The sequence below is a fragment of the Haliotis rubra genome, unplaced genomic scaffold (assembly GCF_003918875.1).
Source record: "Haliotis rubra isolate DU_JTF1 unplaced genomic scaffold, ASM391887v1 Scf159, whole genome shotgun sequence".
Taxonomy (NCBI): domain Eukaryota; kingdom Metazoa; phylum Mollusca; class Gastropoda; order Lepetellida; family Haliotidae; genus Haliotis; species Haliotis rubra.
The window spans coordinates 1,221,945-1,240,553 of NW_025765547.1; the positions used below are offsets into that span (position 1 = coordinate 1,221,945).

An 18,609-nucleotide genomic window follows, 5' to 3' on the forward strand; every position below is an offset into this window, starting at 1 on the left:
TAGCTACATAAGTACTGGGGGTGTTTATAGCCCGGGACTATAACTACATAAGTACTGGGGATGTTTATAGCCCGGGACTATAACTACATAAGTACTGGGGGTGTTTATGGCCAGGGGTTAGAGCTACATAAGTACTGGGCGTGTTTATGGTCCGGGGCTATAGCTGCATAAGTACTGGGGGTGTTTATAGCCCGGGACTATAGCTGCATAAGTACTGGGGATGTTTATAGCCCTGGACTATAACTACATAAGTACTGGGGATGTTTATAGCCCGGGACTATAACTACATAAGTACTGGGCGTGTTTATGGCCAGGGGTTAGAGCTACATAAGTACTGGGGATGTTTATAGCCCTGGACTATAACTACATAAGTACTGGGGATGTTTATAGCCCGGGGCTATAGCTGCATAAGTACTGAGGGTGTTTATAGCCCGGGACTATAACTGCATAAATACTGGGGGTGTTTATAGCCCGGGGCTATAGCTGCATAAGTACTGGGGATGTTTATAGCCCTGGACTATAGCTACATAAGTACTGGGGATGTTTATAGCCCAGGACTATAACTACATAAGTACTGGGGATGTTTATAGCCCTGGACTATAACTACATAAGTACTGGGCGTGTTTATGGCCAGGGGTTAGAGCTACATAAGTACTGGGCGTGTTTATGGCCAGGGGTTAGAGCTACATAAGTACTGGGCGTGTTTATGGCCAGGGGTTAGAGCTACATAAGTACTGGGCGTGTTTATGGCCAGGGGTTAGAGCTACATAAGTACTGGGCGTGTTTATGGCCAGGGGTTAGAGCTACATAAGTACTGGGGGTGTTGCATGGCCGGGGGTTATAGCTGCATAAGTACTGGGGATGTTTATAGCCGGGGACTATAGCTATGTAAATACTGGGGACGTTTATTGACCCGTGGCTATGTACTGGGGAAGTTTTAGGGCCCGTGGCTATGTACTGGGAATGTTTTGTGGCCCGTGGCTATGTACTGGGGATGTTTTATGGCCCGTGGCTATGCACTGGGGACGTTTAGTGATCCGTGGCCAAGTACGGGAATGTTTTATGGCCCGTGGCTATGTACTGGGGAAGTTTTAGGGTCCCTGGCTATGTACTGGGAATGTTTTATGGCCCGTGGCTATGTACTGGGAATGTTTTGTGGCCCGCAGCTATGTACTGGGAATGTTTTGTGGCTCGTGGCTATGTACTGAGGATGTTTTAGGGCCCGTGACTATGTACTGGGGATGTTTTAGGGCCTGTGGTTATGTATTGGGGATGTTTCTATACAGAGATACTAGTTTCATCAATGCAACGGTGTTTTGGCATTGATACACTTGTTGTAGTCTCTCTTCTTCCCCTGTTGTAGACGTGCACTTGTTGTAGTCTCTCTTCTTCCCCTGTTGTAGACGTGCACTTGTTGTAGTCTCTCTTCTTCCCCTGTTGTAGACGTGCACTTGTTGTAGTCTCTCTTCTTCCCCTGTTGTAGACGTGCACTTGTTGTAGTCTCTCTTCTTCCCCTGTTGTAGACGTAACTTGTTGTAGTCTCTCTTTTCCCCTGTTGTTCAGTGCACTTGTTGTAGTCTCCTTTTCTTCCCCTGTTGTACGTGCATAAATGGGCTTGAATCTCTGTTGTGCACTTGTTGTAGTCTCTCTTCTTCCCCTGCTGTAGACGTGCACTTGTTGTAGTCCAAATTTCTTCCCCTGTTGTAGACGTGCACTTGTTGTAGTCTCTTTTCTTCCCCTGTTGTAGACGTGCACTTGTTGTAGTCTCTTTTCTTCCCCTGTTGTAGACGTGCACTTGTTGTAGTCTCTCTTCTTCCCCTGTTGTAGACGTGCACTTGTTGTAGTCTCTCTTCTTCCCCTGTTGTAGACGTGCACTTATTGTAGTCTATAAGGTAAAAATTAATAGTTGTAAATGATAATTCAAAAAAATAATAGATAGGAGACCGGGGTCCGTCCGCTTGCCTCTTTCAAGGATAGAATTACTGAACATCCATGGGCTTAGCATTCAGTACAGCCTTGGAGCAAGACTACCCTGTTGTTACACCGTCCAGTAAGAGCAGTGGGGGTCTAACGAGCCAGGGTTGATTCGCACAGCATGACAAGGGAATAAGCATACACATGCCTTGTTACATGGGGGAGCTCGTGAGACAAGGGGTACATGCGGGAGGGGGGTTGGCAATATGCACACCTCCGTTCTCATCTCTGATCCGCTCCATCCCACCCCCTCCTACATGCACGCTCCCCTCCCTTAGCTGTAGCTCCGTACGATATCCCTTTTTTCAAGAAATTAAGTGGCTGCAAGGGCCCTGCACTAGTCTGTCATACTGCCGCATAAAACATATACATGTATATCCAAGAAAGCCCATGCAAGTCTAGAATATGTGGCAAGTCTAGATTTCCACTTCAGGAAAATGAAGAAGGTCTCAGGGCTCCTTTTCATTATATTTTATTTCTATTTTTTATTATGAACTGCTTTATCTGTAAAATATGTTAATTTCAGAGACTAGTTGTTAGTCTACCCCTGCACTTATATATTTCAGTTCAAACTCATACCTGCTCCTAACTTTATTTGGGGGCGTATATCATGTAAATATGATTGGTACAAACAGAGACCATATAATAGATATTATATGGTCTCTGTTACAAACAAGGAGTTATATTTACGTTTGTACAACAGATTAATGTCTCAACACAGTCGATGATCTTCTTAAACATTGAATATTAAATCACATGGGTTTAATCAGATCATAACTGGTACATTTTCTGCAACTTCGCATGAGATGAAGGGTCAAGAGAGACTCAAAACGTAATGTAGATATACAATGAAGTTGTTGTGTACCATGGTATTGCTGAAGGGGTTCTGCAGATGTGTTTCTGTATGAAACGATCTTTAGCCAAAGTCTGAGTGCACAAACGCACCCTAGAACGATTCCATTCTGCATTGTGCCGTTTTCTTTATCGGAACTGTCATACTGTTGTATTGTATACATTTGATTGACCGTCTTGGACGACCGGCTCTGTGATCAATGCTCAGTCCTTGAGGATGAAGAACACTATTTCATGCCTTGTAGTAAATATTCAGATGTAAGACAGTCCATATTTAACTCCCTTTCCTTTCAAATTAATAACTTTCAAAGCCTTTCTACCACAGAAAACTTTAACTTCCTGTTTACAAATAATGAATAATCTGCTACCATATGTACAGCTTTAAACAAATCTAGAAGATCACTAGATTGTCAAGGCCATTATACACATTTGTTTTAGTATATGTATTGTTACTTTAATTCATATATCTTGTTTATGTAGCCTAGTTTATATAGATTGTTGTCACTGTTTCTGCATGGAACGTTTGCGCAATAAATATCTATCTTATCTTGTGTTATATAAGACACACAAAAATATTTCCAGATGTGCGCGCGGGCGGCGCACACACACACACGCGCACACACACAGCTAGAGTTATGTGCACGTGAGGCTCGACTTCCTGTTGAGAATCGGGCTTCCATCTGTCCCTCTCCCACCACGCATCTCCTTACAAGTTCAGAGAGGAGAAGTGGGGCCAGGGATATGGGATTGGCGTGTCATATTTTGCGAAGTGGTGGCGAGTGGCTAGTTTGCCCGTGCAGACATGTGCCATGGGGTGGGTAATGGGGGTCCATTCACGCTCGGCCTTCTGGAATGCTGTGAATGGTTATACAAGAGGCCAGCACCACTCCCGTGCTTTCCGCGTTATTTACACCGTCAACGGGAACGGCATATACGTGACGACTGCAGGCTGCGAGATCCTGCATGCACAGCAATTTATTGTTACACAAGTTGAATAAAAATCAAGCGGACACAGTTTTTTGAAAAGGAGGGGTTCTGTTTGTGTTCACAACATTACATACATCATGTGACCTTGTGTACATTCAGTGCAGATAGAACTGGCGTACAATGCTAATATGTTTTGTATAGGCTTTAAAAAGCGTGTGCGTGCATGTGCGCAAACCCCCCCCCCCCCTTCTCCCTCGATTTTTTTTGCCATGAGGAGCATTCCCCCATAATCTTTGGACCTAAAATGTCATCACATTAATTGAAACCATTTCGTTATATATCCAATTAACTTGTTAAAACGTATAGATAGATATAAATATACTACAAAAGACATACTGCAGTATACAACCATTATCAGTTTCTAAATGGTTAGTACACTTATAACAGTAACCGATGCCTAAGTGTTAATTACATTGCAAATAACAGAACTTGATTGTGAAATAAATCTTCATTGTGAAGATTAATCCCAGATTCGATTGTTCATAAAAATTACATAATATCTACTGTAATATGTTATGACCCACGCGTAACCTTCTTGATAGACAGGTCGACCGTGATGTTTATGCATTATTATTTCTATGTTCAAGGTGACGAGATGGTTGCTGTGTTTACCTAATGACCTAATTATGTTGCTCAGATGCCACTCCTTTCATGTTGTGGGTTCTGACCTTTCACTCGATGGATGCCACTGAACAATCGATTTCCCATCACGAGATAACAATGATCGAAATCTATTTTTGTAAACACTCTTGCAATGTGTTCCATTCACGTCAAATTAATCTAGTCGGTATATTTGTTATTCCGCTCACCATTGTCAAATTGGACAACACAGAACCAGTAGATAACCGATAGCCTTGTTGATTTCAAAACATTTCGAATTTGCTATTAATGGCGTGTGCTCACGCTTTTGGCACAGTGCCAAAATGCGTAATGCGTATTTGGCGGGAATATTTTGTTACTGAGTGGCTTCGAAGTAGTAAAGGCGAATACCATATAACTTATATATGAATATATTACAGTATTTTCTGTATGGCTGTATGTGTTGATTCGGTCAATGTTCAGTGGGTGGGAACATGCCTGCGTATAGCGTGTAACGAGTCACCCCCGTTATAACGTTTTGTTTACCTCCCGTCTCAGCGCATGCGCAGACTAGACTGAATCGACAACAGTAATGGCTGCGAGCACAAAGCACAACTTGTACCCAAATGTCCAGAATACTAACGGGGAACTAGACAACTCGAACAACAGTAATGATTCTAGAAATGAGGCTCAAGTTGATTTGTTGGTAAGTGTGAAGTTTGACGAAGAAATCGTTCTATGAGGGGCAAAACATGGCGAGAACATGTTGAGCACATGGCATTCACGTTCAATGGCTTTGGGTATTTCATCATCTAGTAAGGACACGACCGTGTTTACTAACAATGCCGACTAACGGCGCCCTAGCAATAGCTGTTCGCGATTTCTCGCAGTGGTAGCCGCTGTTTTCAACAGGATTTGGATTCCATTATATTGAAATAGTAGTTATACATTAATTTGACGTATTTTCTCATTGATTTCTGTTATGTTTTCGTTTCGTGGAACATAGGCCGCGATCAGTGCGGATAGACTCGCAGGCACACATGTTTGAAGCATGACTTGGTCGTCTGCGCCCCAGTCTCTGTCGGACGGTGCTTCGTCGCATTCCATATTTAGCCGCATGCGCTCTTGGAGTTGGTTTTAGATAAATTAAGAAGTTGGAACATTCGTGCGAATGAAAATGAAATATTTCCTCGAAGCTCGAGTATTTACTCAGGTTTACGCGGGTTAAAACGGCGCCAATATTCATGTCTTAGGCAGAGGTTTTTTTTACAGGCAAGTGGCATTTCGTATTATGAACGTTTAATTTGTGTCGGTTTTGTGTGTTGGGGACAAATAAGCACATTTGTGTTATTTTGTTTTGATTTATTATAAATGATTCGTTTAAAGGCTATTGTGATGTACAGAGTTCTTGAGATCTATTAAGTAGCGGAACTGTTATAGTTACGGAAATGTCAGTGCGGCTATTGATCTTCCTTGACCATGCTTGTTGATCTTCCCATTTTTGTTTTGTCATTTTTTTAGACCTGTCAAGTTTTCTTTTTCCGGAAAAGGAATTTAATATAGACATGTCCTTTTCAATTATGTTCCTTTGTTATGAATCAGTTACTATGATCAGTGCTCACTCAAGCATGCGCTTACTTCAAGCACTGTTGAGATTTTTGGATTTAAGATAAGTTAAAAAGAGGTTTGTGATCAGGTGATTAGTTTTTCTTCTCCACAGTAAATTTCACTATGATCTCCAAAATTTGTATGAATATCTCCCAATGAGATAGTTACAATCTCCCATAGTTACATGTTACAGCTTTGTACACATGGTAGGGGATTTGTTTTCTGTGAAAAAAAGGACTAAGAAATTTATACCTGAAGTGGCTTTAATCAGCGTTGCAAACTCCTGCCTACCCGACCGTCCGGGGCGGTCTGTTGCATGCCCGATAGTCTAGCTGTTAAAATCAGTGTAATTTTGTAATGTATATAATGACTAAAGCCTTGACTGAAAAAACATTTGAAAACGTGTGTTATTGTGACAATAACCTGACATTAAACATGTCCCTCCTCTTGTTAACGTAACCTTCTTTTTATTTTTCTTAATTCAGAAAATTCTGGACTGGCAACTTTACAGCCGGTCTGGTAACTTTTGAGAGTTGCCAGACCAGTTGTCTGGCTGAAATTTTGGGGATTTTACAACACTGCTTTAATGTATTTATACTACATTACATAGAAAATGTAGAATGGCATGTGGAAATGCCTCGCACATTTACACAAATGAACGTTATTAAAATGTCAAAATTTGAACAAATGACACACATTGAAAATTTTGTTTCCAGCCTGCCAAGACCACATATATTGGAATCCTATATGAATAAAATGAGGGCTGAGTAGTATTGGCATTTATGTATTGTGTATCTTATATGTATTATTTTTATAAAAAAATACATAGCATTGGCATATTACCACAACTTTCATTTGTGTACATTGGTATTAAAGCTGTTTATTCACCACTTGGGACCAAAGGTATTGTAAAATATGCTCACTTTGTTGAGGTTTTGGGAAAGGAATAGGTCCCAACTTCCCTATGTTTACTGTTAGTGCCAACAGAAACGGTTTGGATGGTCAAGCCTTGTGATTTGAGATCAGTTTTCAAAGCCTTACAATTCGTGCTCATTTTAATACTGACCCCCATCTGGGTGTGATATTTCTGACTGAAGCATGAATCAACAATTAATGAAATAAAATATGAGTTCTTATGTAAAATAACATAAAATTGAAGATAAAAAATTCACTAACAAAAATAGGCACTCTAGCCCTAAGCTTTCTTTGTGAGTAGGATTGTTGCATCATCTGTAAATGTGTATTTTTGTCCGTAGTGCTGAGTAAGCATGATATCAGATACCCCACTCCCATAACACTGAACCTAGATAGTGAACCAAAGAAGTTTTTTTCTGATAAGAAATATGCCAAGTCATCCTCTAGAGCAATCTCACCATTTAAACCAGGGTATATGTACACACAGACTGAAACTGCAGGACATTTGATTTGAATTGTGTCACTACATTGTAAGACGCCTCCTTTACCTGGACTCGTAATGACGGCGAGTGATTCAACAATTGTTCAGTGTCATGGAGATAATGTAAGTTCATTAAGATCTCTTATTTCATCAATTTAGATCATTTTCGTAAATATGTGGAAACTTAAGCTGCAGCAAATTTGTGACATTGAAATATAAATTACATGTATTTCTTGTTTTAGACAAGTAATATTTGTGGTTTTGTTACTTTCATGAAATATTATTCTTGGATACTGAATCAAAATGTATAGGGAACTATTTATGATAAGTAGCATAAATAGTGTTTAAAGATGAATTAAGATAGCATATTTGTGATAGTGTACATTCCATTAATTACACCGGTAAACAATCTTGTGTACACAGCCTAAACTGCTATAGTTAAACTGTGTAGTGATGAAACCTTAAAGCGGCCAGTTTTACTAAAGGGAAGTAACTGTGTAAACTGTTCTTTTAATATAAATGCATGTTTGAATCATGACCCCTCATCATGTTCATGGGCAGAATTCAGCTTTATAGAACAAGTTTTATGGATAACAACTTCTTCATTTCGTGAGTGCGACGTTTCGATACAGATTCTTGTACCGTTGCACTCTTGCTTGACAACGGTACAAGAATCTGTATCGAAACGTCGCACTCACGAAATGAAGAAGTTGTTATCCATAAAACTTGTTCTATATTGTACGTCTCAACTTCCAAAATGCCACTCAAACAAGAATTCAGGTTGTGTGTTTTTTTTACATTCATGTGATATGTAGGGCACTTGTGACAGATAAGTCATGTGATTTCTCAATGAAGGACATTGTGGGACTACGTGAATGTCAACTGCTTATGGGGACCAAGTTACCATATTCCATGTATAACTGTATACACAATGCACACAAGATCCCTGTCTTTGATATATGATATACTATGTTTTGTAATACCCTTCCTTCATTCCCAGTAGCATTATTTTCTGGAGACCTTACATGCTGCAACATCAGAAGCAGTTCACTTAGTTTGGCATCATGCAGATATTTACACCTTAGACCACAACAGGCAGTGTTTGACAAATATGAAAATGTCATTGAGATGGTGTGTCTGATAAACCATGGTGGAGATTCCAGACAGATAGGGCCGCAGCAGGCTAATTCTTGTGGTGATGTGCAACTGATATGGTGAATAAATATGTATTCAGAGCTACAGATAACTTTTTGGGTCATTGAGTTATGTACTAGCTTGTGTTCATCTTAATTGGGTATCCTAATGTTCCTTTGAGTAACCAAATAAATTGTACCCACCTCACTCAAACTCATTTGGGTATTTTGCCATATTCCATTAATTGTAAACATATATGAAAGTTTAAATGTTGGTTTACGCGTTTGTTATTTATGTTTGTTCTGTTATATGAGAAACGATAAGAAAGACTGCAAATTGCCAAGTCCAGGTGCTGAAACAGAAACTCTCAATATACCTCAGATATTTTATCTATTTTGGTTTGTACGCATGTTATATCAAATCTATTGAGTATTTACAAAATATGAAGCGTACTTGTACGCAATAGACTTAGTAGGAATTGAGTTTCACATAAATATTTGCGTAATTTACGCAGATACGCAGGTTATCTGCACCTCTGGTATTTATGTTTTCAGTTTGTTTATGAAAAGTGGAACACAATAGCAATGAAATAAACTGTCGCATGGTATCACAGCTGACATCATAAAACTGATTAAGTCCAGACAAGTGGTAGAAACTAGTGGTGGTCCGATTAATTGAAATATCGACGATTGGTCACAGTGACTAAACGACCAAGCAATTGAAAATGTTTTCTCATAATCGAGCACCAACAATTTTGGAACACTTGTTTGCATTAACAGTATTTTTTAACAAGGTTGGTTTGTCTGTGTCATTAAATTTACATGTCATAAGCACTACAAGCTCGTTTCCAAGTCATGATTGAATTTATCTTAAAGATTCCAGGAAATTTATGTTTCTAACATACTAGCCATCCTTTAAATATGTGAAATATGAAAATGCATTTTGTGCAATTTGCAAAAAAAACAAAGAACTACATGTTTTTTTCGTTATTTATTTTGTGCACTAACAAAGATAACAGTAACATGGATAAATGATGCTAACCAATTATTTTCAATGATTGATCGGTTGAAATGGACCAATGATCAATTATGAGATTTTAACCGATTCCCAACACTATTAGAAACCACATACATACAAGTGCTTCCATAAGTGAAATAATACTTCACACAATATTAAATCCGGATTTCACCGCACCGTAAGGTTCTGTTGGCCCTTTAATGGAGCACAATGGGTTGAGCTAGCAAACGAGTGCAGATTCTATCCAAACTCTAATTTATCATATAGTTCACAAAAATGGGTAGTCTATTCTTTGCAATGACACAAAAAAAATATGACTTCCTACGACATTTTTAACGGTGTACAATAAAGCTGGGGACAAATAGGTGGTTCTCCTGTTTCTGAAACCAGCTGTAGAAGTAATCCGCAGGTGATTCAATCCTAAGTCTAGATTGTCTTCTGAACTAATATAAGCTATAAATGCGATGGTTTATTTACATACAGTCTATAATCAAATCTGAAATACTTGCCATCCCATTGAAATTAGCAGTAGTCTGCTATTCCAAAATGAGGTTTTTGAGAAGATTTCCCATTTTCCAGAGGACAAACACTTAACCATTAACACAATGGCAAGAATGTAGCAGATCATTGCTGCAGTCTAGTTAAAAACCAACAAATTTCTGACCCTGCCTAAGTAATCAGTATGTTACAAATATCAATATTTACTATAAAAAATATCACAGATTATCAATAACAGGTTGATTTATGCTGTAAATGTACAGATGACAAGTGTGTGCACTTAGTCACGTAATGCTAAGTAGCAATCTATTGAACGTGTTAATTGTTGAAAATTTATTTTCTGACTTCTTTTGTCCTACTTCAGATATGTAATCTTTGTAAGTGTGGTTGTTTGTGGCAGTTGAATTTAATATCGATGAAATTTGTGTCAATACATTTTTCACAGTATCAATGTTAAGTATGTTATCCATTCATCATTGATCACAATATATGATGACATTCCTACAGTTTCACAGTTAACCTTGCCAAGCTGATCATGATTCAGTATTAAAACTAGAGGTGACGTAAACATGGTTTAAATGATACTTCTTTGCTCATACCAGAGCAGTAGGTGTGGTTGATTGTAATTTGTAATTAACCTACATTAAAGGGATAAGGTCACCGAATACCAGTCACGTTACATGTAAACAATTACGCTGCAGTTTGGTGTAGGTGGGATCCGTATTGAGCAGCGCCCCAGAAGGTAAGTGTCGAATAGATCCATTACAGCTTAGTAATAAACATGACGTTGGAGGTGTGTGTGTTTTGGCAAAGGCTTGTATAATGAAAGGTCACAGGCTTCGTAGGTTTTGTTTACATCATGTGATGGCGAAGTTCAGTGACTGCCTCAAATACCAAGAGGTTCTGGCTGGGCCTAGTGTATTATTTATACTCTGCTCGTAGCCGTGATCAGTTGTTGCAAACGATACTGTATTTCCATGGATCCGCTTCGTTCGGATAGTTACGCTGTTGACCACCTGCTGACACCTGGAATGAGGTTGGATGGTCACTGCACATCACATCAGCATGGTATACCTGATATAGCTCTTCACACAGCCAAGACTCTGGAAGTAGAGGTAGGATATAGCATGATTCATTGAACACTAGAAACATGGTGATGCAACCCTGCTTGTTTTGATCACATCCATTTGCTAGAAACAGTTCATTACTCAAGAGAAATAGCATTTGACAACTTTTATGGACAATCTACCATTACCAAATTAAAACCAAATTCGTCTTTTTTTAATGGCAAACAGTCATTTCAGAAACTAAACTAGCCTAAAACGCTGAGATAGTGTTTTTAGTTATTTAGATATTAATGAAAATATGGTTTGCAACTAAAGTTTTTGGATTAAGTTAGACATGCATAGGAATTTGGAGTGATAAAATAAATAATAACATTGACACCTGACTAGAAGTTACACATATCTTGTCTTATGGTGTGATCACAGATAACTTAAGTTTTAACTATTTTTCACAATGTGTACATGGTTTCTGGTAGTTTCTTTAATAAAAAAAACAAATGCATGATTTTAAAAAATACATGTAAATTTACACAGAATTTCCTGGAGTCAGGAAACATGAGGAAATAATTCAAAGATGGCTATAGTATTTCCTGCAGGAAAAGGAAAACAAGTCAATTGTGTTTTTTGTAAACTGTGTGCAAATGAAGTCACACAGAGAGATTATGCGACTTTGAATAAAAAACCCATTGTGCTCTCTAGTACAAGATGTGAACAGTCACAACTGATATCTAGTCCATGTCAAGATGTAACAGCCCAGTTTACAAACAACAGGTAAAAGACTAAAGTAACCAGCTTGACTTGAAGGCCGGGGTTCAGACCTACACACAGATGGGGTGTGGCCTCCTTGCCTTGTTAAGCTGTCTTTCAATGCAAAGCAATGCAGTATTCATTTGTGAAGTACAACAGATTTCACTGGATTGAACTTTCAGTTTTATATTAAATTACCTGTACTTACAGTTTTACACAGTTGTTGCCTTTGCAACCATTCCTAAAAAAGCCTGAACTTTTTGTCCTGATCGATGGTGAGAAATAAGGTGGTCAAGTTCTGCACTAGGGTTCTGGAAAAGATTAATTTTGTTTTTAAATGGAAGGTTCAAATCCAGCCTAGATGATAAAATAGGTACACATGTCAGTCTAGATTCAAGGAAATATTATGTGCAGTAAAATGTGTTGAAGGCTAAATGTTACTCTTGAGATGGTCAGTAGATATAAAGGGAGATAATTCGAGAAAGTATGAGTATCAGATAAAATCTTTCAACTACTGTTTTGTTTTGAAGTGAAGAGGGATAGATTGGTTGGTAGTGGTGTAACGATTCATCGATAGTATCGATGTTTGCATCGTCAACTACGCGATACGAGTGCATTGATACAAAACACATTTAGGCAATATATCAGGATATTTATATCGCAAGGGTCCACGATACATCGATGTATCGCCACAAGAGACGATATATCCCGATACAACTTCAATACTAGTTAAAGTTGTAAGGAGTATTGCATTAGGAATAGGAAGGGAGTCTCTTTGAAATTCTTCTGAATTTTAAAAACAAATTGAACCTTTTAGGAATTTGTTTGTGTCTGTTATCTTTGTTACATGGACAAAGGAGTTGGTGTATAAGTGAAAGAGTGTGAACATGTTTCAAACTCTGTGAACTGTAGAATACTTGTCTTTAGTAATTGAAATATGTTTTAGTTGTTTGACAAATAACACCATTTATTAACATACAGCTAACGACGTCTTAGCTTTGTTAAGAAAGAGAACAAAGAGAAGATAAAATTTAGAAAGCATACTTAAGAGTTTTTTTCAGTGATTCTGAATTCTGATATAAATTACATTCAATTGTTTGTGAAAGCATCGGTGCAGAAACACACTTTCCCAAAGGAAACTTGGGTTTCAAACTTATATATGTTAGATCAAAGTATACTGAATATGTTTGACTGTACTTTAAAAGCATTAAATGCTGAAACTTTATTAAATGAACAGCTTTATAAGTGTGTGTGAATGTAACACAAGATCTGCTGTATAAGAAATAAAGATTTTAAAGATAAAGTCATTTTATCTATCATATATGTTCTGCTATTAGAAATTGTAAAGTATCGGGATACGTATCGTATCGCCACCATTGTATCGTGATGATAATCGTCTCGCAGGTTCCTTGCCAATACTTTCATGATATATCGGCTCGCCTAAGTAAACTGGTATCGGGATATATCGTCTCGCCACTTAGACCACGATACACAGCTCTATTGGTTGGTGCAATGTATTTGATGCATTAGTTGAGATATGGAGCTGCAACAAGTGCTTCTGATAGAGTAACTAACTTGACATGCAAGATTTTGGTATTCTGTTTTTGCTGAGTCCGCACTGTCTGGTTCTCTGTTTGTTTTGGAGATGTGTTTGGTGGAAAATGTCAAGATTAGTTATCTTCAACATGCCATGTGGTTGTTACTGTTTTCCCTCCTGAATATTTTATAGGATTGGAAGATAGATATCAGAATAGAGAAATATTTTTAGCCAGTAGATATCTGTAATTTGCGCTGTTTCAAGAGGTATTAAGATATAAATTATGGGAAATTATTCAGTTTGCATGACCGTTTTTATTGATAAAACATTGCATCTCAGTGTTGTGAAAGGTTTCTTCTCAATAATTGTATCAGTTAGTTTAAAAAATATTCAGTGTATCACTAATCCTCCCACTCAAAAATTATCATAACTATCAACCTGATCAATGAAGCACAATTCTTGTCAAAGTTATGTTTTTGTGTTCTGATGAATAAAAATATATGGTGGGGTATTTACATTTTCTTTTTATCATTAACGTTAAAATATTGTAGACAGAATGGTGACACTTTCACTGCTGTATGTTTCTAATGTATATGTATTCAGTTTTATCCATGCCACTTTCTGTTGATTTAATTCTGGTGCACATAGTTTTGTAAACATGGTGACAGCAGGCATTTTTCTCTAGGGTTCCAAACAATGTGCCCTTGGCAGGCAAATTGTATCAAAAATATTTTCCTATTTCCTAAGGGGCTGAGGTATACCCTAGTGGTTATGGCGTTCGCTCGTCACGCTGAAGACCCGGGTTCGATTCCCCACATGGGCACTATCAGGGGTGGAAATAACTTCTAAGTTGCTAGTGTACTCCGGTACAGTGGCACATGTAAAATTACTTGCCCTGATCATTTTTCCACTATACCAGACGATTTTCTTGTTGATTTTTTTAAATAAACAATGTAATTAACATTGGAAAGTCAGCTGGACACTGGTACAGCATGATATACAAATCTGCTTGCCAGACAGAAAAAAGCACTGGACTCGGACGTCGGACAATGGGTTATTTGCACACCTGACTATGTTTGAAGCCCATTTCTGGTGTTCCCCTCCGTGATATTGCTGGAATATTGCCAAAAGCGGCATAAAACTGAATCTCACTCACTCCTATTTCCTAAATTCAGAGATATTTCAGCATGTTAAGATTGTATTCAGTGTAATGTCAAAGTATTCAGTGTCCCTTCAACTTCATTAGACCTGAAGTTGATGTAAAAAAACAAGTCAATCTCTGTACAGTTAATGACATGATAGTATGAGTTTTCAATTCCATTTGCAAATGGTTTTGAGCTGGAAACTAGGGGCTCTGAGTGGGTCTATGTAAATCTATGAACAGTCTGCCAAACACTGTTAGTCTCAATGTCTCTTCTTGTATCATTTTTAGTAGATCTACTTTGATGTTAATGCCTGGAGTATTATTTTCTGAGCTTACTAGACCTCATGAAAATGTTATGCATCTCTGTGACTTCTGCCACTAGATCAAAGCTGGACAATTGTAATGAACAAACAGATTGACTGTCTGATCACCTTCATCCTCATCCACAATATGCTGGCATTGTTTCCCCAGCAAATTGTCCCACACTATCATCTCTCTGATATTTCGTTTCCATGGATCCTGCCATTGACACATCATGAGCTTTGTGAGATTCTCGAACCATTTTCGATGTACTGGTGTGCCCCACTGCTCAACAAACTTAGCTTCTGCCTGTTTTCAAGTGCACAATCCTGTCTCGTTTAACATGTCTTGTACACAGGTATGGTACAGCTGTTGGTCTTGTATTTTTAGACAAGCGTATGTTTTTGTGCGTTGGAATTGGGGAATTCACTGTGTTTGTTTTTGTGTGAGCCTGATGAAAGTTGCCAGTATTGTTGGAAGTTGGGGTGTGATGTAACAGATAGGTCGACTGATAATGCTGTTCTGCGAATCCTATTACAATCCTATTATGAAGAGAATTGCTAAAAAGCTGAAACAATTCAAACGTCCTATGTTCAACTGATTTTTTAAGAGAGAAAAATAAGTTATTTTGAACAATGTCGCACTCCAACATGTCAAAACATTGAAATATTGTTTCAGGATCAAGGGAGATAATTTGCCCTAAAACCTTATCAGATCAAAATTTTATCAGTCTGTTGTCAGTTGTAAGAATGTTAGCAATTATAAATATGTATCTGCCCAGGGTACCACTTTCTGGTTGGTAAAACCTTTGGCCAACTGTTTGCCTGATTTGAACATTGTTACCTAAACTTAGATGGTACACCATTTTTTGTTCACTCGTGCAAAGAAATCACAAGCCACTATGCTGTTTATATGACCAAGATGATGACCTGACATACCAGGGGTATTGAATCAACATAAAAGAACTAACTGGACAGTTGTGCTCCAATGATTCAACACCACCCATGTTTCAGTATGCATTCATAAGGTCTTATTTTCATGGAAAACTTCGTCAGTCATACCACAAGCAAATCACGTCAAGAAAATGTTTCCATCACCATTAACTCAACATCACAAACCTTCCTATTTATCTGTGTTGCAAGTGTGATTTGTTCAATTTGCAGTTTGCAGTGGGTGTTTTTTCTTTTCTTTTTATTTGTGAAGCAATAATATTTTAAGCTGTGATGAGTGTAGTGGTTTGTTCACATGTGCTAGACCGGGTGTCGGTGCCGTCCTTTTTTTTGCGTAGAGTGGCTTTGATTGATTTTGATATCCTTCTGTTTGGGGTGACTTTTGGGCAATGTTGTGTATGTGCTTTCCGTTTCAGAGGGGCACTGAGAAATATCATGATGGCGAGCAACCAAGCGAGCAGCCTGCGAAGTGGGGGCGTGGCATGGTACAAGCAAGACTACCCTGAAAACACTCTCGAACCTGATGTAATTATTTGCGATATTTACACGCCACATGCATTGCGTCACTGTCAGAATATGTTTTACTTGAACATATGAATAACATGTCTTTCAATTCTTCAGAATTGTTTGGAATATACTTTTGGCATACAAATGTTCGATGCAAATATTGGGGTGTTTTCAACGATGGGTTGGGCTGTTTGTAGATGAATATTTTCCTCTCTGTTGTGTTTCTGCCTGATTTCTCTCTACTAGTTGCCTCTTATGCATGGCTTGTCCTCAACCTACCTGAAGTATTCACACACATCTTGTCTTTGAACCCATTTCTTCATCCTCATTCATTTCATCACCTGTCACTCATCAATTCATCTCACCTATTGGTCAGATTCATCAATATGATATGTAATAATAAGGGTGCAGCAGGGTTATCAGCATATTATGTCACTAGTCCACGAAATTGCTCAGCTACAGAGGTTCTATCTACAAATTATAGCTAAAACACATGGAATTATCATGAAAGGGCCCTCCTATTATCAGAAAATGATATTGGACCGCTCAACATTAACGACGGGCCACTATCAGTTCTGTTGTCAAGTTACGTCATAGTGGGTGCGTCGGTTCATTCGACTTTGGCTTTGGGCTGGCAAATATTCTGGGGCAAACAAGTCAGAGCAACCCGAATTCCCGCTTTAAATAGCGGTAATATTGGCTTTCTAGCTGGTGCTAACCTTAACAATTGCACTATTAACATTGTTGTTGGACCAAAACCGAACACTGACAACTGACGTTGTGTCTGACTTAGTTGGACATGTTGCAGGCCATGGTCTTGCCAAAGGCCAAGGTCGAATATCGTCACGTTCTGTTGTTTGATGACGTAATTGCATTCAGTCAGTCAACCCCGTCAGAAGATGGTTTTGAGTAAACTTACAGTCAAATTCCTTCATTGTTTCCTTTTTCTTTTCAACACAAATTCCATGTATTTTAGTAATAATAACGGTAATGCTATTTTTGAGGGCATTATCATTTGCAGAAGCCCTCGGTCTTATTCAACTGCCCTCCTTCGTCGGGCAGTTAATGGAAGACCTCGGGGCTTCTGCAAGTGATAATGCCCTCAAAAGAAGCATTACCCTTATTTTAGTTCTTTCCAAGGAAATTTCACTAGTCCTTTCTGGGCCTCAATCTGAAAAGTGATCAAAGCTACGTTTAAGTCTATGTTTAAGTATGGGAGTTAAAATCACCACAGCATTAAAGTCGCTTTGGGATTGGGCCATCGAATGGTGATATCCTATGCACTTTAGACAGGGATATTTCTGCTATTGGCAAACAGGAATAACCATATCAAAATTTGAGTAGTATAGAAGTAATAAGCCTGTTAAAAAGAAGAAATGGAATCATTCCTATTTGAATCTATGAGTCAGGATAAGTATAAAATATCAATTTTACTCTAAAAATTACATTTTTATGATTAGTTGTTCAGTCATAGCAGTTTCTGCTGTTGGTTTAACTGACTGATGTCCTTATGACAGAGACAACTGCAAAAGAAAATATTCACACAGCTTATGAGACTTGTTAATGCATCTTTATCTGAGCACACTTACCGTACCTAAATTATAGTTATGGTATGTTTTACTCGTTTTGAAGCAAGTCAGATCCTTGTGTTCATAAGAATGTCTCCACAAACTGATGGCCATTCACACATTTTGGTAATGATTATTTCAGAACCCCAATGAGCAGCTTGCCCAGGATGTGTCCAGTACAGCAGTTCTCACCCCCCTCGATGATGACTTGGTGGGAAATGTCCAAGATCCATCTGATCGAGGAAACTGGACGGGTCGCTTTGACTTCCTCATGTCTCTGTTGGGATATTCAGTCGGTCTCGGAAATGTCTGGAGGTTTCCGTACCTAGCATATACAAATGGTGGAGGTGGGTCATCCTTTGACTTTGTTACTTAACAGTACCCTCAGTAATATTCAACCTCTGTATGACTGTCTATGAATGATTATGCCTGGACGAGACAATCTAGGGATTGACACCATGAGATCAACCTAAGCAAGTTGGATACGATAGGCATCCATCAAACATGGTTCAGAGAAATATAGAAATATGGGAATATCAGTTGTTATTTCATGTGTATGTTCATGCATATTAACACAAACGAAGTCCCAAGAGTTTATGATGTTACTTCAACATGTTTATATACAGGTTGTGTATCCTGATTGCATGGAAGGTGTATTGCTCACTATATCTGGTCTAGACATTTATTCATGTCCACCTGTATTCAGCGAAGTGATGAACACATTACAGCTGCAGACCCGTTAAGATC

General features: G+C 38.4%; 1 protein-coding gene across 2 annotated transcripts in view; it reads left to right on the forward strand.

Moving 5' to 3' along the window:
- Positions 1-4,965: 4,965 nt before the first annotated feature.
- LOC124271251 (sodium- and chloride-dependent glycine transporter 1-like) overlaps positions 4,966-18,609 on the forward strand; it is a 29,947-nt gene continuing 16,303 nt past the window's right edge. The window contains exons 1-3 of one of the 2 annotated variants that reach the window (XM_046706343.1): positions 4,966-5,098; positions 16,204-16,312; positions 18,005-18,209. In XM_046706343.1, coding sequence (XP_046562299.1) covers positions 16,223-16,312; positions 18,005-18,209 — 295 coding nt within the window. In that variant the 5' untranslated portion in view covers positions 4,966-5,098; positions 16,204-16,222. The remainder of the gene's footprint in view (positions 5,099-16,203; positions 16,313-18,004; positions 18,210-18,609) is intronic. The other variant, XM_046706342.1, reaches the window with a different exon arrangement.